This window comes from Chiloscyllium plagiosum, unplaced genomic scaffold, assembly GCF_037043375.1.
Source record: "Chiloscyllium plagiosum isolate Xiang-an unplaced genomic scaffold, Cpla_swu_hap1 HiC_scaffold_1, whole genome shotgun sequence".
NCBI classification, from domain to species: Eukaryota; Metazoa; Chordata; class Chondrichthyes; order Orectolobiformes; family Hemiscylliidae; genus Chiloscyllium; species Chiloscyllium plagiosum.
In genome coordinates, this window is record NW_028270139.1 from 23,618,954 (window position 1) to 23,639,225 (window position 20,272).

General features: G+C 40.5%; 1 protein-coding gene across 3 annotated transcripts in view; it reads right to left on the reverse strand.

Moving 5' to 3' along the window:
* The window catches only part of elovl6 (ELOVL fatty acid elongase 6), a 110,561-nt gene that overhangs the window by 28,155 nt on the left and 62,134 nt on the right, over positions 1-20,272 (reverse strand). For all 3 annotated transcript variants that reach the window (XM_043697776.2, XM_087981438.1, XM_087981403.1), the window contains one exon: positions 11,775-11,906. In XM_043697776.2, the coding sequence (XP_043553711.2) occupies positions 11,775-11,906 (132 nt within the window). The remainder of the gene's footprint in view (positions 1-11,774; positions 11,907-20,272) is intronic.

Genomic DNA, 20,272 nt, shown 5'->3' on the forward strand with positions numbered 1-20,272 from the left:
TGCTCATACCTTAACACACTTTCTCACTGAGAAAAATATCTCCAAACAAATCTGTAGTCTCAGATCACGGTCAACCACTGCTCAAGATGAGGCTGTTTTATGCTCACCTCACACACACCACACAGCCTGTATGCTTTGTTCTGACTATGAAGGAAGACTGGAGTAGGTTGTAGTCAAACAGCAGTCAAGGGAGACAAATAAACTTGAGGCTTCAGGCAATTGCTGTTCTTTATTTACATGGAATTTGTCACAAGTTATTGCCAAGAATGTTTCAATTTGCTGCAACTATGATTAGTGCTTTACAGTTCTGCTGCACTCTTGCATGGCAGAATGCCCTTTTTTTTTATTAGATTACTTACAGTATGGAAACAGGCCCTTTGGCCCAACAAGTCCACACTGACCCTACGAAGAGCAATTCCCCTACGAACACTACAGGCAATTTAGCATGGCCAATTCACTTAACTTGCACATTTTTGGACTGTGGGAGGGAACCGGAGCACCTGGAGGAAACCCATGCAGACATGGGGAGAATGTGCAAACTCCACACAGACAGTTGCCGGAGGCGGGAATGGAACCCGGGTCTCTGGCGCTACGAAACAGCAGTGCTAACCACTGTGCCGTCCATTGCTCAATAATGAATGGCGATGGTATTTGGATTTCTCAAATTACTCTGTTCCTTCATCCTTCACTGACTTATGCAGGAAACGGAGCAGCACTGTGGCTCAATGGTTAGCACTGCTGCCTCAGAGCACCAGGGACCCGGGTTTGATTCCCTCTCGGGCGACTGCCTGTGTGGAGTTTGCACATTCTCCCAGTGTCTGCATGGGTTTTCTCCAGGTGCTCCGGTTTCCTCCCTCAATCCAAACATGTGTTAGTCAGGTAAATTGCCTAAAGTGCATTAGTCAAGGGTAAATATAGGGTAGGGGAATAGGTCTGGGTGGGTTACTCTTCAGAGGGTCAATGTGGACTTGTTGGGCCGAAGGGTCAGTTTCCACACTGTAGGGAATCCAGTCTAATCTCGAAACATGATGTAACCAGTTCCTAGCAGTATGTTCTGTGAATCTGAGAAAATTATTTAGGTGATGAACATGTTATGTAAAATACTTGAAGGTCAGTGATTTTGAACATTAGATTTAAATATAAAAGCTATAAATATTTCATGAAATTAAACAAATGTTTGTGCACACATGCTGATGCACATATGGAGGTGCTTTAAGTGATTTCCATGCAAGTGGTTTATTGAAGTGTTAAATGGGACAAAATGAAAGCCGAGCTGGAATACTCTAATCAAGATGTAAAATTCCAGCTTGTACCATAACTTCTTGGGGTCATGGATCTTGAATCCATTTGATCTTTTCATAATCAAGAAGAAAACATCGAATTAGTTCCTCATGTTACCATGAGAATGCTGTAGCAAAGCTCAAAATTTCTCTTCGAGTGTTACAAATATACAGCGTGGAAATAGACTTTTCGGTCATACCCATGCACGCCAATCAGGTATCCTAAATTAATCTAGTCCCATTTGCTAGCACTGGGCCAATAACCCTCTAAACTCTTCTGTACATATACCCATCCAGGTGCCTTTTGAGTGTTAAAGCCTCCACCACTTTCTCTGGCAGCTCATTCCATTCATGCAGAGGGTGGTGTATGTAAAAGTTGCCCCTTAGGTCCCTTTTAAATCTTTCCCCTCCCATCCTAAACCTAGGTCCTCCAGTTCTGGACTGCCCCATCCTAGGGAAAAGACTTTGTTTATTTACCCTATCAATGTATCTCATGATTTTATAAACCGCTAAGGTCACCCCTCAGTCTCTGATGCTCCAGGGAAAACAGCCGCAGCCTATTCAGCTTCTCCCGATAGCTCAAACCCTGGTAACATCCTTGTAAATCTTTTCTGAACCCTTCAAGTTTCACCACATCCTTCCTACAGCAGGGAGACCAGAATTGCACACTATTCCAAAAGCGGCCTAACCAATGTCCTATACAGTCAAAATAATGACCTCCCAATTCCTGTACTCAGTGCACTGACCAATAAAGGAAAGCATACCAATCACCAACCTTTTCATCCTATCTACCTGCAACTCTACTTTCAAGGAACCTGCACTTCAGCAACATTCCCCAGGATCTTACCATAAAGTGTATACATCCTGTCCTGATTTGAGTTTTCAAAATGTATCACCTCACATTTATCTAAATTAAACTCCATCTGCCATTCTGATCAAGCTCCTGCTGTACTGAGGTAACCTTTTTCACTATCCACTACGCGCCCAATTTTGGTGTAATCTGCAAACTTCTTAACTGTACCTACAGTCACATCCAAATTATTTAAATAAATGACAGAAAGCAGGTGGACCCAGCACTGATCCTTGTCGCATACCATTGGTCACAGACTTCTAGTCCGAAAAGCAATCCTCCACTGCCACCCTCTTTTCTACCTTCGAGCCAGTTCTGTCTCCAAATGGCGAGTTCTCCCTGTATTCCACGTGATCTAACCTTGCTAACTAGTCTACCACGAGGAACCTCGCCAAATGTCCATACAGATCACATCCACATAGATCATGTCCACTGCTCTGCCCTCATCAATCTTCTTTTGTTGCTTCTTCAAAAATTCAATCAAGTTAGTGAGACCTGATTTCTCAAGCACAAAGCCACGCTGACTATCCTTAAAATCAGACCTTGCATCGTAAATCCTATCCCTCAGGGTTCCTTCCAACAACTTGCTCACCATCAATATCAGACTCACTGGTCTATAGCTCCCTAGCTTTTCCTTACCACGTTTCTTAAATAGTGGCACCACATTAGCCAACCTCCAGTCTTTCAGCACAATACCCATGACTATCGACGATACAAGCATCTCAGCAAGGGACCCGGCAATCACTTTCTTTGCTTCTCAGAGTTCTAGCGTACATTTGATCAGATCCTGGGGATTTATCCACCTTTATGCGTTTTAAGACATCCAGTACCACCACCTCTGTAATAAGGACATTTTTCAAGATGTTGCCATCGCTTGTAATGCTTTTCTTACAAAAGCAGTTTAAAAAAGTTTGCGGAGATCATTTATAACTATAAAGTCATGGAGTCCTATAACATGGAAAGAGGCTCTTTGACAGTCCATAAATATAGATTAGAGTGGTGCTGGAAAAGCACTGCAAGTCAAGCAGCATCCGAGGAGCAGGAAAATCGACGTTTCAGGCAAAAGCCCTTCATCATTCCTAATGAAGGGCTTTTGCCCGAAACGTCGATTTTCCTGCTCCTCAGCTGCTGCCTGACCTGCTGTACTTTTGCAGTATCACCCTAATCTAGACTCTGGTTTTTAGCATCTGCAGTCCTTGTTTTTACCTCTCTGAACTGTCCATGCCGACCAAAATGTCCATCCACTCTAACCCCACTTCCCTGCACTTGGCCCATATCCTTCTAAACCTTTCCTATCCATGTATCTGCCCAAATGCCTTATCAATGTTGTTAATGCACTCACCTCAACCACTTCCACTGGCAGATCATTCTATGTGCATACTACCTTCAATGTTGCCGCTCAGGTTCGTTTTATTCCTTCTCCTCTAATCCTAAACTGATGCCCTCTAGTCTCGATTCCCCAACCCTAGGAATAAGACTGAATGCATTCACCATATCCAAGCCTCTCATGACCTTATACACTTCCTTAAGATCCCCACTCAATCTCCTATGCTCGAAATAATAAAGTACAAGCTTGTCCAACCCCTCCCTATAACTCATATAGTTGAGTCCAGCAAACATCCTTGTAAATTTCTTCTGCACTCTTTCAGTTTAATACCACCCTTCCTATAGCAAAGTGACCAAAACTGAGTGCAATATTCCAAATGCAGCCACACCAAAGTCCTGTACAACTACAACATAAAGCTTCTCAACTTCTATACTCAACGCCCTGACCGATGAAGGCCAGTGTGCCAAAAGTCTTTTTCATTGCCCTGTCTACCTATGACTCCACATTCAGAGAACCATGCACCTGAACTGCAAGGTCTCTCTGTTCCATCACACAAGTTCCATTCACCATGAAACTCCTATCTTGATTTGACTTTCCAAAATGCAAGACTTTACACTCACTTTAAACTCCATTTGCCATTTCTTGGCCCACTTCCCCAGCTGATAAACACCTGCTACAATTTCTGATACCACCTATTTTGGTGTCATCTGCAAACTTTCTAATCATGTCTTGTACATTCTCATTTAAACCATTGATATAGACAACAGATAGCAATGGGCCAGCACCAATAGCCTCACGCCTCCGATTTGACAAGCAACCTTCCAGTATTACCCTCAGCTTCCTACCATCAAACCAATTGTGTATCCAAAGGAGAATGTGTATAAGGTATCAGCAGGTACAGAAAGAGTTAAGTTTTGGATTGCATGACAAAGGCTCAGCTAGCACGGCTTTGACCAGATAAGAACTTGCAGTAAACAAGGAAGTGCTGGAGGCAAAAGTAGTTGTTTAACGAGGTAAAGAACATCCACTGTATCATGTCAGTTAACAAGATGACAGGCATCTATTGTGTAATGCCAGATGGCTTAATTTTTACTGTTGATGCTCGCCGATAGTAATGGTCACCTAATCAATATAGATATTGCTGTATTCGGATGCTGTTCCCTGTAAGTGACTATATAATTCCTCAAGAATCTGTTGTTCGAGAGAAGACAAAGAACTCATGTCTCTGTGCACATGGGCAACCGTTCGCTCTCTCCGGACCCGGAAAGAAGATGAAGGCAAAGCCATACTGTGTCTCAGTGTTTGCTTCAACTGATATGGGGATAGGGAAACAGGACAGCAATTTGACAGCTCTCCCTGGATTCCACACAATCGTATTTTCCAGAGCAGCCTATGTAGAACCTGATCAAAGGCCTTACTGAAATCCATATATACTATGCCTACAGCCCTGCCTTCATCAACCTTCCTAGCCACTTCAAAGAACTCTTAAATTTGTCACGTATGATCTCCCAAGCACAAAGTCATGCTGACTACTCCTAATCAAATACTGTTTTTCCAAATGCATGTATATTTTATCTCTCAGAATCTTCTCAAGTAACTGGCTTACTGGTGTACAGTTTTTTTTCTTTGCAGCCTTTCTTGAATAAGGCACAACATTCACTACCCTCTAGTCTTCTGGGACCTCGCCGGTGGCTAATGATGATGCATAAATATCAGCTAAAGCCCCTGCAACTACTTCTCTAGCCTCTTGCAGTGTTCTTGGATATATCTGGTCAGAACCAGATTTATCCGACTTCACACCTTCTAATATGTCCAATACCTCCCTCTAAACTTGATATGGACTGTCCCCAAGACATGACCACTAACTTCTTCAAGTCTTCATATCTTTGTCCACTGTAAACACAGAGGAGAAATATTCACTGAGGACTTCACCCATCTCCTGTGGTTCTAGACATACATGTCCACTTTGGTCATTGAGGGGCCCTATTCTCTCTCCAATTATTCCTTTCCCTTTAATATAAGAATCTCTTTGGAATCATTGGGGATATATTGTGCCAGAAGTTGCTGAAGGTTGCCTTGCAGAGTGCTCCAAGGTGTTGAAAATTTCCTTCAGCTCAAAAGATATGGACACTTGAAATTGTTTCATTATTAATTGCCACTTCAAGCAATGAGGGGAACACAGTATCTGAGACTATGGTGATCAATGGGACCAATGAACTGTCTCTTGAATCGATTAAATCAAAAAGATAGAGAAAGAAACTGAACAACGATAAAAGAAATAGGGTGAATTTGCAACAAACTAGTAAAGGAATAGAAATGAGGAGAGAAACAGATTATATTAAAAATGAGAAAAATACCTCTAATAAAAATTTTACAATATGCAAAAATGAGATTCCATTCCCCTGAGTCAGAAAGTTTGAGTGGGACTGCAGTCCTAACTCATCAGCAGTAAGCTTAAATTTACACTCATGCAGCCCACCGAGCAATTTTTTTGGAATTCACCAGGAAATCGATAGTACAATTCATATTTCCATTTTAGTAACATAAATTGACCAATAATTTGTTGTTCACACCATTCCTTTTATCTATCTGCAATTTGCTAGATTTTCTTTCATTTTCCAGTAATGAGTATTACACCTTTAGAGGCATTTGCAAGCAAATTCTAGATCAATAACTGGAAGTTAGTGATCGACAGACAACAGCTGTTAATGTCTTAAATCTTTTCAGAAAAAAAAAGAGAGAAAACCTGAACATAACCATAAATAAGCTAGCATAATGATTGATACTTCAATGGCAAGGACCTGGGAATTTATACAATGTAGGAACAGTAGGGAGACCATGGGAGCACTGTCCACCAACTACAACATGACATATCAAAACAGCCTTTTGCATTTATTTTCCAGAACCAGTGAACAAGATAGTGATTCCTGTGGTTTGGGGAATGTCGTAGTATAGGCACTTTTATAAATGTAACGCTGCAAAGTTTATCAAAAACATTAAAATCACTATTTTCTTCATAGAAAATTATCAAAGAAAACAGAATACTAGAACAATAATCTTTATGTGATTTGAAAGAATATATACACAGAGGCGGCACAGTGGCTCAGTGGTTAGCACTGCTGCCTCTCAGCACTGGGGACCCGTTCTCCCTGTGTCTGTGTGGGCTTCCTCCAGATGCTCTGGTTTCCTCCCACTGTCCAAAGATGTGCAAGTTAGGTGAATTGGCCAAGCTAAATTGCCCTTAGTGTTCAGGGCTGTGTAGGTGAGATGCATTCATCAGGGGAAAATGTAGGGTAATGCGCCTGGGTGGGAACTCTTCGGAGGGTAGGTGTGGGTTTGTTGGGCGGTAGGCCTGTTTCCACACGGTAGGGATTCTAATTCTAAAGATTCAGTTATAAGCAATAGGAAGAGTCAGGGCAGAATAATAGTTCTTAAGTACACTTGATTGCCAACTGTACTAATCTGCCTTTTGCATCTCCCTTCCCACATTTAACTGACTTATGCTGATATACTTCCTTGTCACCCGGAGTACATGCAGCTTTGCAAATACGGTCAGCGTCATACAGCATGGCAACAAACCCTTCAACCTAACCAGTCAAGATCAACCACCTGCCTGCACTTGGCCCACATCCCTAAAAACATTTCCTATTCATGTACTTATCCAAATGTCTTTCAAACGTTGTAACTGTACTGTGTCAAGATGTTGCTCATGTACTTTTTAAACTGTAGCTCCTCTCAATTTAAAAAGAGATGCCCCTAATTTTGAACTCCCCCACCTAGAGGGAAAAAAACCCTTGTCATTCACCTTATTTATGCCCCTCACGATTTTATAAACCTCAAAACTATCACCCCTCAACCTCTTACTCTCCAGTGAAGAAATCCCAGCCTATTTCTATATCTCAAACCCTCCATTCCCAGCAACATCCCGGTAAACGTTTTCTGAACTCTTGCTAATTTTATTACATCTTTCCTATAGTAGGGTGACCAGAACTGTACACAACACTTCAAAAGTTGCTTCACCTATGTCCTGCACAACCTCAATATGATGTCCCAACTCCTAGACTCAAAGCTCTGAGCAATGAAGCAAGCGTGCTAAACACCTTAACTACCTTCTATAAGGTGATGCAAACTTCAAAGAATTACGTAACGGAACCCCTAGGTCTCTCTGTTCCACAACACAACCCAGGGCCTTACCATTAATCGTATAAGTCCTGTCCTTGTTTGTATTACAAAAATGCATTACCTCACATTTTCCAAATTAAACTCTTTATGCCAAACCTCAGCAGAATTCTTTACTGCAAAGGTGTGTCCAGGCTGAGTCATTAAGTATGTTCAAGGCCAAGATAGAAAGATTTGGGGAAATGTAGATTTTAGATTATAAAGGAGCCTTTATTTTATTTAATAGTCTAGCAATGCTATCACTAGACCATCATCTCCTCTCTGTTTCAACACCACTACCTTGATACCCTCAGCTGGCATTCATCTGCACTCTTGGAGGTGGTTTGTTTGGCTTTCCAATACCAAACGAGTGGAATTACTTCACTTAAGAGTTAGCTGATTAACATAGGGACCATCGCAGACAATCCCTGCACCCTGCTTGCAGGACACCCTCATGTACCCACTCACTGCAGTCAGAGCCCTGGCTAATTCCTTCCTTCCTTCCTCTCCACTCCCTCTCAAGCCTGCAGTCACAGAGATCAATTTTCGGGCCTGTCACCACATACCACCACAAGACAGGGACCTTCCTAGTCAACAGTTGTGCATAGGAATTTCTCACTCTTCGGTTTAGACACAGGATGGAATAGTCCAAGCATCTAAAGCAATATCTCCTTTGTTTTAACTGGAACTTCAACTATTGGCCTGGGGGTTTGTTAGCATCGAAACTTAAATGGCATTTGGATGCTCTTTCAAAGCGATTGTGAGGAAATAAAATAAACTGATATACCAGTGTCAAAGTGGGATTTGTTATATGATATCATTTAGAGAATGAACAGCACTCTTCAATAAATGCTTCTGTTTTTGCATTCCTAATATAGAAGAATTGCATCATACGCATGTAGATCAGAATAGGAAGACTACACAGCCTACTTGGCTTCTCACCCATTAAAATAAAGGAGTAAAAACTAAATAACAGGTGCATTATGTTCTACTTCCAAAATTCCACTAAATGATAATTTATGCCAAATATAACAGTCAGTAATTACCCCTATTGGTTAATAATGATTACTGGGGATCAGCGTAAGTAGTAATTATTCATTGTGCTACGAGTTCAATATAACATCAACATGTAGCATTGAATCTTTTTAAAAGCAGTGTTTGAAAACTGCTGCAAACTAAGCAAACCACTTTGGAGATCAGGGATGGCAATCTGAATCAATAAACTTCGAAGTGTGAAAAAGCAAAGTAAATAAAAACTGGAAAGGTTTTCTAAAATACTACTACTACTAGTGGCATAGTACTTGGTTTAAAATAGAAATAGTTACAAATCTATTAAATAAAGTTTGATATTTTCTGAAGGTCACAAGATTTTGCTGTCGCTCATCTCTTATCTAAAGTTGCAAGACAGAAGCAACATTTTTTGAGCAACTCAAACAAGTGAAACATTTTTTTCCAGATTCTCAATAGATTCCGGAAAGGTTACATCAGACTGGAACGTAGACAATATCTCCTACGTTCAAGGGTGGGAGGCAGAAGATAGAACTATAGGCCAATTTGCTTGACATCTGTTATGGGGAACATGTTAGAATCAATCGTTAGTAAAGTTAGAGGTCGGCACTTAATCTTAAGGTATTTGGGAAGAAGGATGGTCTTGAGAAGGGGAAGTCATGCTTCACAAATTTATTGGAGTGCTTTGTAGGAGTAACAAGTGCTGTGGATAAAGAGAAGCCCATAAGTGGACTGGACTTGAATTTCAGAAAAAACATTTAACAAGATGCCATGTCAATTGTTATTGCAAAAAGTGTAGGGGTTGACATATCAGTGTAGACAGAAGATTACCTGGCTAGCAGAAAATTATTCACATAAGAGTCTTTTTCCAATTGGCAAGATGTGACAAGAAAAGTCCTCAGGAGTCTATGTGGGGCCTCAGCTTTCCATGATTTATATCAATGATTTAGATGAGGGGAGAGAAAGCATGGTAAGTAAATTTACAGAGGTAGGAGAAAGTGAGGTCTGCAGATGCTGGAGATCAGAGCTGGAAATGTGTTGCTGGAAAAGCGCAGCAGGTCAGGCAGCATCCAGGGAACAGGAGAATCGACGTTTCGGGCATAAGCCCTTCTTCAGGAATGAGGAAAGTTTGTCCAGCAGGCTAAGTTAAAAGGTAGGGAGGAGGGACTTGGGGGAGGGGCGTCAGAAATGTGATAGGTGGAAAGTGGTCAAGGTGAGGGTGATAGGTCAGACTGGGGTGGGGGCGGAAAGGTCGGGAAGAAGATTGCAGGTTAGGAAGGCGGTGCTGAATTCGATGGATTTGACTGAGACAGGGTGGGGGGAGGGGAAATGAGGAAACTGGTGAAATCAGAGTTCATCCCTTGTGGTTGGAGGGTTCCTAGGCGGAAGATGAGGCGTTCTTCCTCCAACCGTCGTTTTGTTGTGGTCTGACGATGGAGGAGTCCAAATTTACAGAGGTAGGAAATTATGTTGCGAAGTCTACATAAGGTGGTTGCAGACTGATATAGGTAGGTTGAATGAATGGGCAAAAATCTGATGTATGGCATATAATGTGAAAAAATGTGAAGCAGTAAGATTAAAAAAAAGCAGACTTACAACAGAGAACGCTTACAAAATTCTGAGAAGCAGAATGATCTAGGTATAATAGTGCGTGAGTCACAAAAAACTAGTATGCAAGTACAGCAAAGAATCAAGAACGCCAATGGAATTATTGCAAGGCAGCGAACATAAAAGAATGTTATCCTTCAGTTATGCAGGGCATAGGAGAAAATGCAACTCCAGCACTGTGTGCCATTTTCTTATTTAGAGGATGTAAATGCATTGAAAGGACTTGAACGGAGGATTATCAGATATCTAGAAAGAATTGGCTGTTATGGAGGAAAGGTTAGAACATAGAACAGTACAGCACAGAACAGGCTCTTCAGCCCACGATATTGTGCTGAACAGATTCCTTTTGTTTCCATTGCAGTTTAGAAGAGTCGAGGGGCGATTTGATTGAAGTCTATCAGTTTTGACAAGATGAATATAGATGGAGAGACAAGAATATTTCCTTTTGTAGGCGAGTACAGGGGAGCACCACTTTAAAATTAGGAGTTGACCTTTTAGGATAAAGTAGTAGCTTTTCTTTTAAGAAGTGTTGATTGTGCAACTTTGAAACCCTTGGCCTCAGAAGGCATTGGAGGTGCCTTTACCTCCTATATTCAATATTTTGAATATTTCTAAGGCATAGATAAATTCTTGTTAGGCAAGGGAATCAGGGTTTATCAGGTTTGATGGGATGTGGAAGTTGAAACAAACCAACCAGTCAGACATGATCTTATTGATGGCGCAACAGGCATGAAAAGGTCAACTGGCTACTTCTGCCCCTAACTTTTTATGTTCTGAAGTGCACAATTAATCCTCTGGCCACGCAAGCTATACATTTTGAGACGTCTGTTTTGGGACAAAGATCACTCCAAATGTTTAAATTCTAATACTAAATAGCGAGAACGTAGCACTTATTATAGCCAAAATTTCAATAAATTTAAGAATCTCTTTCCAAAGATACCTGCTGCATTTTCCCCGTATTTGATTGTTATTTCAGATTGCCAACATCTGCAGCATTTTTGTTCATATTTAAGTTCACAAAGACGAGGTCCTGAACAAGAATGTTCAATATACAAAGCAGAGAGCAATACCCTTGATTCAAATGCATTGAAAATTGAGGAAAAATTAGCTCACTGCCATCTAAAGTTATTTTGTTAGAAAAAAGAGAGATCACTTAAAAAAGAACCATAACAATATGTCAGTTAAATTAATTGATAGTGATAAGTAAAACTTTGGGTCTCTTCATTAATAAGGCAAGTAATCTTGTTATTTTTACAGAATACTATAAAACAAAGTATTGCAAACATCATTGCAAAATCAAAGTGGTAAAAAGTGTTTTCAACAGATGACAGTCAATACAAAATAGCATGAAGAAAATAAAAGCAGATAACAAAATCAATACATTGTTGCATACAATGAAAAGCAATTAAGGCTAGAATTGGTATTGCTTTATGACAAATGGACAATGAATTTAAAGATTATTAAAATTCTCATTCATGCATACAATATCAATAGGAAATGCCGCTCAACGTCATTAAACAAGAGGAAAGGAAGTGACTCTTACCTGAAGAGTGCAAGGCTCAGTGACCACACCACCAAGGGTTTCCTCAACTCAAACTTTGCCCGCTGTTTCATCAAGTGACGACCACCAAATATAAATGCTGCGTACAGAGCTGAATACAAGAAAGACTTTTTCCTAAAAATAGCACAAACAATAGCTGTTAGTGCACTTACAAGAAACAGGTTGAAACAGCAGAGCTTAAGCATCCTTTGCCTATAAATACCAATATACCCTCAAAAGATCCCTGACTTAAAACAAACTGTACATGCCTCATTCCTCAACTTAGTGCAAAAAAGGCAATTACAAAGTTGTATTGTACTGAGGACAGATTGCAATCTTCACTATCCAAAGTAAAAATTGCTGTCACCTGTGAACTTTTTTTTAAAACACGCAATATAAATGACAATGATATGTCAAAGTCTACATGTAAAAATGTACTGGACACTCTTAGGCTACCAATCTGTAGATACTTGATAAGCCCGCATCTTCACAGAATGAAACCTTTACCCTGCCATCTCAAGGTGAGGTGGCAACTACCTTCACCTCCACACTGCACTTATTAATTGCTCTGAAGGAAAAAGGTGGTCATGCTTCATGCAGTGAATGACAGTCAGCTTCTTAGTTTAGGCAACCCGAAATTTTATATTTCCTTCTTAGTATACTTCCCAGTCAACCCCAATGCCTTTGATCTTCCCCAAATTCCAAACCAACTCATTTATTTGACTGTAGATCTTCAGACTTGATCCCAAATCTGAGAAATATCAAATTAATCATGCCAGACACAGTAAAGCATTGTTTTCTTTGATACCCTTCCTTCACCTCATCAGAGGCAGGGTGACTGCTGATGACCCACCCTCGTACAATACCCCTTTCCATCCCATGTCTATTGTCTCTCTCCAACTCCCCATATGTTGCGATACCTCCTTAATAATTATTAACCCCTTGTATCCAAATATGTTGCCTCTACACAATCGAGTTCCAGCTTTCCTCTCAAAGCAGTGGCCCCTGATAATCCCTCCTTGGCATACTAATGCATGCAGACCTGTTGCCACTCATTAGCAAGATTCTAATTTTGCCAGTCAGAAATTGATTAGAAAAAATCAGATAGCTTGCTCTTGTCATCAAGAATCTGATTATTGTCACTCTCATCCTATTTTTCCAACTTTCTGACCAGGGTCCAGATCGTTCAGGGTCTGGAAAGATCCTACTCTTGGCTCAAGTCATGCTACAAGTAACAGAGTTTGATATAAGCTCCGATTCAGAAGGACAGTTTTGAAATTTATGATACTGGAGATTTTTGGCAGGATAGTGGTACATGAATATCATGACTAGTCGCTGTAGCTGAGCATAAGTAATCTGGGGATGTATGTTCAAAGCCTCTGTGGGAAGTTGCAAAACCGAACAATCTGGCAGTATTATCCAACTATATATAAGTTACATTATTTATCTGTAACTCCATTATTCAGCAGATATTAATACAATTAGCAGGCTTTATTCAAAATCACATTGTCATACATACACAATGATTAAACACCTTTTAAAAAAATAGCAAAATTACTGGAGACCATTAGGTATGCTGGATCAGTCATCCTTTCAAGCTACAATTTACCTGTATTTTTTCATCCAAAGGCAAAAGCCTCAGATACTAAAAGCTTAACTTTATGTAGGCAGATATACAAAAACAGCATAGCATTGAATTCCCCAGTATTTTAATTAATATAGGAATACACACAAGGAGCTGCTGTCGTCACTGGTGCATGGTTTAATGTTTCAAACTTTGTGCTCCATTTATCAATAATCATAAATTCCAAACAAAAGTCGATCACAGTCAACTCAATGGAACTGATGCAGTTTCCTTGCCGATAAATTGCACATTGCACCACTTCACAAAAATTGTCTAGTTTAAGACTCTGTTTACATTGGAAACACATAGTACAAATTATAAAATTTTCATACTTTCCTAACAAAGATACTTACACAACATACTAATTTAAAAGCATTATTCTAAAGGTTGTCATTCTGGTACAAGAAGTTTTATTGTTTTAAAATCTGAAAGCTACAATGTCAGGGCGAAATATTCAGAGGAACATTGCCATAAGAACTATTTCTGAGACATTTCTATCGCACTTCCTAAAATTGACACAAACAGTCTTTGGTACAGGCATCTGGGGAGCAGGCCTGAAGGGTGCGAGCTAGATTATTGAAGCTGGAGTTTTAGATTGGTGCATGTGTGTGTCTGTGTTTTTGTGGTGGGGTGCTACTGGAGGGGAGGTTTTAGAAACATAGAAAATAGGAGCAGGAGTACGCTATTCAGCTCTTTGAGATTGCTCCACCATTCAATATCATCACAGCTGATCATCCAACTCAATAACCTGTTTCCGCTTGCTCCCCATTTCCTTTGATCCCTTTAGCCCTAATAACTACATTATGGCTAACTCCTTTGTGAAAACATTCAATATTTTGACATTAATCAATTTTTTCTGGGTGAAGAAATTTCCCATCTCAGCCCTATGTGGTCTACCTGTCCTTAAACGGCGACATGGAAAATCGGTTAGCTTAGTTAGCTAGATGGCTCATTAGTAAAGCAGAGTAATGCAAATAATTTCCACACTGGCTGAGGTTACCAAGAAGGACTCTCCTTCTCAAACTCTCCCTTACCTGAAGCATGGTAACCCTCTGGTTAAACCATCACTAGTTCTCTGTCTGTCTCTCTACTTGAACTATGATCCTTGGTTCTGAGCTTTCCACTCATCAGAAACATCCTTCTTGCATTTATCCTGTCTCGTCCTGTTAGGGGCTCTCTAGGTTTCTAGGAGATTCCCCACTCTTTTCTCTAGGCTCCAGTGAATATGTAGTCTTAAAAATGAATTGGGTCTTTCTTTGTACATCAGTCCAACCATGCATCAGTCTGGTAAACATTCATCGCACTCCTTGCAATACTAGACCATTTCCCTCAGGAAGGGAAACTGTACAAAATACTCTGGGTTTCCTCCGGGTGCTCCGGTTTCCTCCCACAATCCAAGGATGTGCAGGTTAGGTGAATTGGCCATGCTAAATTGCCCGCAGTGTTAGGTGTAGGGGAATGGGTCTGTGTGGGTTGCTATTCGCAGGGTTGGTGTGGACTTGTTGGGCTGAAGGGCATGTTTCCACACTGTAGGGAATCTAACTAATCTAATGTGGTCTCACTCAGGCCCAGTAAAATTGGAAGATATCCTTGCTGCTGTTCTCAAATGCTCATTATGAAGGTCAACATACCACGTGCTTTCTTCATCACCTGTTGCTCCTGTGTGCTTACTTTCAGTGACTGGTGTCCAACGACAGCCAGGTCTCAGTGCACCTCCCACTTTCCTAATCTAATCACCATTCAGGTAATAATCTGCCTTCCTGATTTTGCTCCCAAGGTGGAAAACCTCACATTTATCTACAGAACAATGCATTGCAATATCTGCCATGCATTGCTCACTCAATGGGTCCGAATCACACAGAAGCAGCACTGCATCATTCCTCTCACCCAGTTTTTTGTCACCTGCAGATATTACATTTAGTTCGCTTGTCTAAATCATCACTAAATATTGTGAATAGATTAGATTCCCTACAGTGTGGAAACAGGCCCTTCGGCCCAACCAGTCCATACCGACCCCCCGAAGAGTAAACCACCCAGACCCATTTCCCTCTGACTAATGGACCTAGCACTAGGGACAATTTAGCATGGCCAATTCACTTGATCTGCACATCTTTGGACTGTGGGAGGAAACCGAAGCACCAGGAGGAAGCCCATGCAGACACGGGGAGAAAGTGCAAACCACACAGACAGTCACCAGAGGCTGGAATTGAACCTTGGGCCCTGGTGCTATGAGGCTGGGGCTCAAGCACTGAATCCTGTAGTACCCCACTAGTCACCATATAGAGTCAAAGAGATGTACAACAGACCCTTCGGTCCAACCCATTCATGCCGACCAGATAGTCCAACCCAATCTAGTCCCACCTGCCAGCACCTGGCCCATATCCCTCCAAACCCTTCCTATTCATATACCCATCCAAATGCCTCTTAAATGTTGTAATTGTACCAGCCTCCACCACTTCCTCTGGCAGCTCATTCCATACACGTACCACGCTCGGTGTAAAAACGTTGTCCCTAGGTCTCTTTTACATCTTTCCCCTCAAACCCTAAACCTATGCCCTCTACTTTTGGACTCCCCGACCCCAGGGAAAAGACTTTGCCTATTTACCCTATCCATGCCCCTCAATTTTGAAGGTCACCCCTCAGACACTCCAGGGAAAACGGCCCCAGCCTGTTCAGCCTCTCCCTATAGCTCAAATCTTCCAAACCAGCAACGTCCCTGTAAATCTTTTCTGAAACCCTTTCAAGTTTCACAACATCTTTCCGATAGGAAGGAGACCAGAATTGCATGCAATATTCCAACAGTGGCCTAAGCGATGTCCTGTACAGCCGCAACATGACCTCCCAACTCCTGTACTCAATACTCTGACCAATAAAAAGAAAGCATTCCAAACGCCTCCTTCACTATCTTATCTACCTGTGACTCCATTTTCAAGGAGCTATGAACATGCACTCCAAGGTCTCTTTGTTCAGCAACACTCCCTAGGACCTTACCATTAAGTATATAAGATATGCCAAGATTTGCTTTCCCAAAATGCAGTGCTTCACATTTATCTCAATTAAACTCCATCTGCCACTTCTCTGCCCATTGGCCCATCTGGTTAAGATTATGTTGTAACCTGAGGTAACCCTCTTCGCTGTCCACTACAACTCCAATTTTGGTGTCATCTGCAAACTTACTAACTGTAAGTTGTCAGTTTCCCATCTGCCAACTAGTTCGCTGTCCATGTCAATACACTATCACAATCCCATACACCTTTAACTTTACATCCTAAACTCTTATGTGGGACCTTACTGAAAGCCTTTTGAAAGTCCAAGAAAACCATATCTACTGGCTTCCCCCTCATTTACCTCTACTAGGTAAATTCTCAAAAAACAATTCCAGTAAGTTTGTAAAACTTGATTTCCCTTTAATAAAGCAATGCTCACTCTGTTTAATCTTGTCATGATTTTATAAGTGTTCTGCTTTAATATTTTTTATAATGGGGTCTAGTTCTTTACCAGACTAAGAAGCCTATAATTTTATTTTCTTACAAGCTCCTATTTTAATTTGAGAAATTACATTAGTTGCCCTTCAATCCATAAGAACTGTTCTGGAGTTTACAGAATTTTGGAAGATGGCCACCATCTCTAGGACCACTTCCTTAAGTACTTTAGAATTATCGAGCCCTGGGGAATTTAATAAACCTTGAATCCTATCAAGTTCCCCAACACAATTTTGCTACTTCAGTTCCTCATTCTCATGCGACCGCATGGTCCCCTACATGTTTGTGATGTTATTTGCGTCGTCCTTTGTGAAGACAGAACTTATGTATTTAATCTGTTTCCTATTCTAATTTCCCATGTTTCTGACTGTAGGGGACGTACATTTGCCTTCAAAAATCTTCTCTTCATATATCTATTGAAGCTTGTACGGTCAGAATGTATGTTTCTCCCCTAAGCATATTCTATTGTCCCCCCTTGCAATCAATCCCTTTGTCCTGCTTTGCTGAAATCTAAACCACTTCCAATCCTCAAATCTGTTTCCTTTTTGTTTGGCAAATTACCATGCCACTTCCTTGGATCTATTACTATCCTTTACTTTCCATTCTAGTCATGACCAGGCCACCTTTCCTGTTTTACTTTTGAGCCAGATAGGAATGAACAATTGTTGCTGTTCCTCCATGCGCTCTTTAAATGTTTTCCATTGTCTACACACATCATCCCTTTCAGCAATGTTGCTCATTTTACCAGACTAGCTGACACCTCATTCTATTGCACCTCCCCTTAATTAAATTCAGGACCTTATTCTCAGAATTAATTATACCACTTTAATGAAGAATTTTATTAATTTATCACTCTTCTCAAGGAGCCTCCCACAGCTCGATTGCCAATTGTTGTGTCATACGAAAGAATAACTGGTCTACAAATGGCCAGTTTTGTCATTGGTTCCTTAATGTATTGATCCACAAAACCACCTTTGCATACTCTAGGAATTCTTCTACAGCATTGTTAAATTTAGATTTTCACCATCTATATGCAAATTAAAAGGCACACACTTGTATCTTTATCGCGAGTGTCTTCAATTTCCTGTTTAATGGCTTTCCCAATATTACCACTATACTTTGGGTGAGTTGATGCACATGCACCATTCTCCATTACGATTTATTGCCGCTTGGTTCTTCGACGATCTACCCATACTGATTACACCTCCACCAAACTAATATTCACTGCTGTGTTAAATGTCCTTATTAACCATCAATGCTACCTCATTTCCTTTTTCTTTTTGTTAGTCCTTCCTAAAAAGTGGATATTCAGTTTCTATCCCTGGTCACTCTGCAGCCACATCTCCACATCCCAATATTGTACCTTTTTATATCATTTGTGCAATTAATTTATCCACTTTTATTGCAAATTTTCATTGCATTAAAACACGTGGTTGAAAGGTTCATCCTTTCATCATTTGTAATCCTCTTTGCATTATTTTACGCTGTGTCCCTGTTCGATTCCTATCCTTGAATTCTCTGCCCATCATTTTTCTTATTTCTTCTTATTCTGGCTTTTGTTTTTGCCCTTGTTTCCCTCTCTTCTGTCTCCCTGTATAGGTTACCATCCACTGCTGTTTTAGTTTAAACCCTTCTCATCCGCATGAGCAGATATTCCACATAGGACATCAGTTCCGGGTCCTGCGAAATGCTACCCGCGCCCCCATATTTAGCACCCCTCCATTTCCAGTTACTAGTCTGGATTCATCCGCCCCAGTATAAACTGCCTAAATCCCTCAACTACCCACAGTCATCCACCTCTTCATCTCTGCCCAGACTCTTATTCTTATCCCTGATCAGATTCCCGTAAACTCTCCAACACATGTAAGCAAGAAAATCACAATACTACTGATATAACTTCAACAAGCTGTACTTATGGGTACCAATGAATTGGTTTTGATTGTACACCTTGAAACTTAATTTAACATTCACTGCAAATATTTGCTCAGTGGGAGGTAGCCATTTACCTCAGAGATAAAGGAGTGTACAAACAAATACCATTATTAGCTGTTAATGACTGTCAAGCCTACATGTTACAAAGTGACCTTCAACAAATCATGACCAGAAATAAAGGAAATATACTGCTAACAATATTTTTCAGTGTCCTTCCATTCAATAGAGAGATGGAAAGGTCTATATCAAAGGGCCTTTTTTTAATATACAAAAATTATTTTGTAAATTCCAGATCAATTTTATTTTATCTAACACCCTTTAGAAAGTTCCAAAGCTGTTGAAACTTACAAAATCTAGCAGCTAGCTGTCATGTTGTGGCACAGTGGCTCAGTGGTTAGCATTGCGGCCTCACAGCACCAGGGACCAGGTTTGACTCCAGCATGGGTGACAGTCTGTGTGGAGTTTGTGTGTTCTCCACGCCTGTATGTTACTGCCGCATGCTCCAGTTTCCCCCCATAGGCCAATGAAGTCACAAAGATGTACAGGTTAGCTGGATTGATTATGCTAAATTGCTCCATAGTGTCCAGGGATATGCAGACAAGATGGATTAGCCATGGTAAATTCAGTCATGGGGATAGGATGGGGGCTGTGTCTGAGTGGGATGCTCGTCAGAGGGTTAGTGCAGACTTGATGGGCCAAATGGCCTCTTTTCACAATGTAGGGATTCCATAACTCATTGAAGCTTAGAAGAACGAGGGACAACCTTACTGTTTCTTATTGAAACTGATTCTTATTGGGCTTGACATGGCGGGTGTGGAGAGCTTTTGGGAGTGTCTAGAACCAGAGGACATAATCTCAGAATAACAGGTTGCCCAGTTAAGAAACAGTTGAAGAAGAATTTTCTCTCTCAGATGGTAGTGAAGCTGTGGAATTCTTTACTGCAGAGGACTGTAGAGGTTAGTTCATTAAGTATATTAAAGGCTGTATATTAAAGTATATTAAATCAGTAAGGAAATCAAGGGTAATGCAGAAAAGGCTGGAAAGTGGTGTTGAAGATTATCACATCAGCCATAATCTGATTGAATTGTGAGTTAAGATCGCTGAGCTGAATAGCCTGCTTCTGCTTGTATAATTTAATGATCTAATAAAACAAAATATAAACTGAAGTATTTTTAGATAGATTTTCAGAACTTCATTTAGTAATCACTTAAATATAGTACAGAATGTGAAATGTTAAACAATTGCAATAATACTTAACACAGTTCTTCAAATTATAATTTCTTTGTAATTTTTCCATCATTATAAAGCATTTGTTTCGAAAATTTGGGAATCAGATAATCACATAAGAATTTGTAAAAGGCTTGTTGATTTTGTTGGGGGTGACCTGGGATGTAAATCTCTTTTTAAACTCTGCACAAAGATTGCGCCTTTACCATGGAAGAGATACATCAAGTAATCTTTCA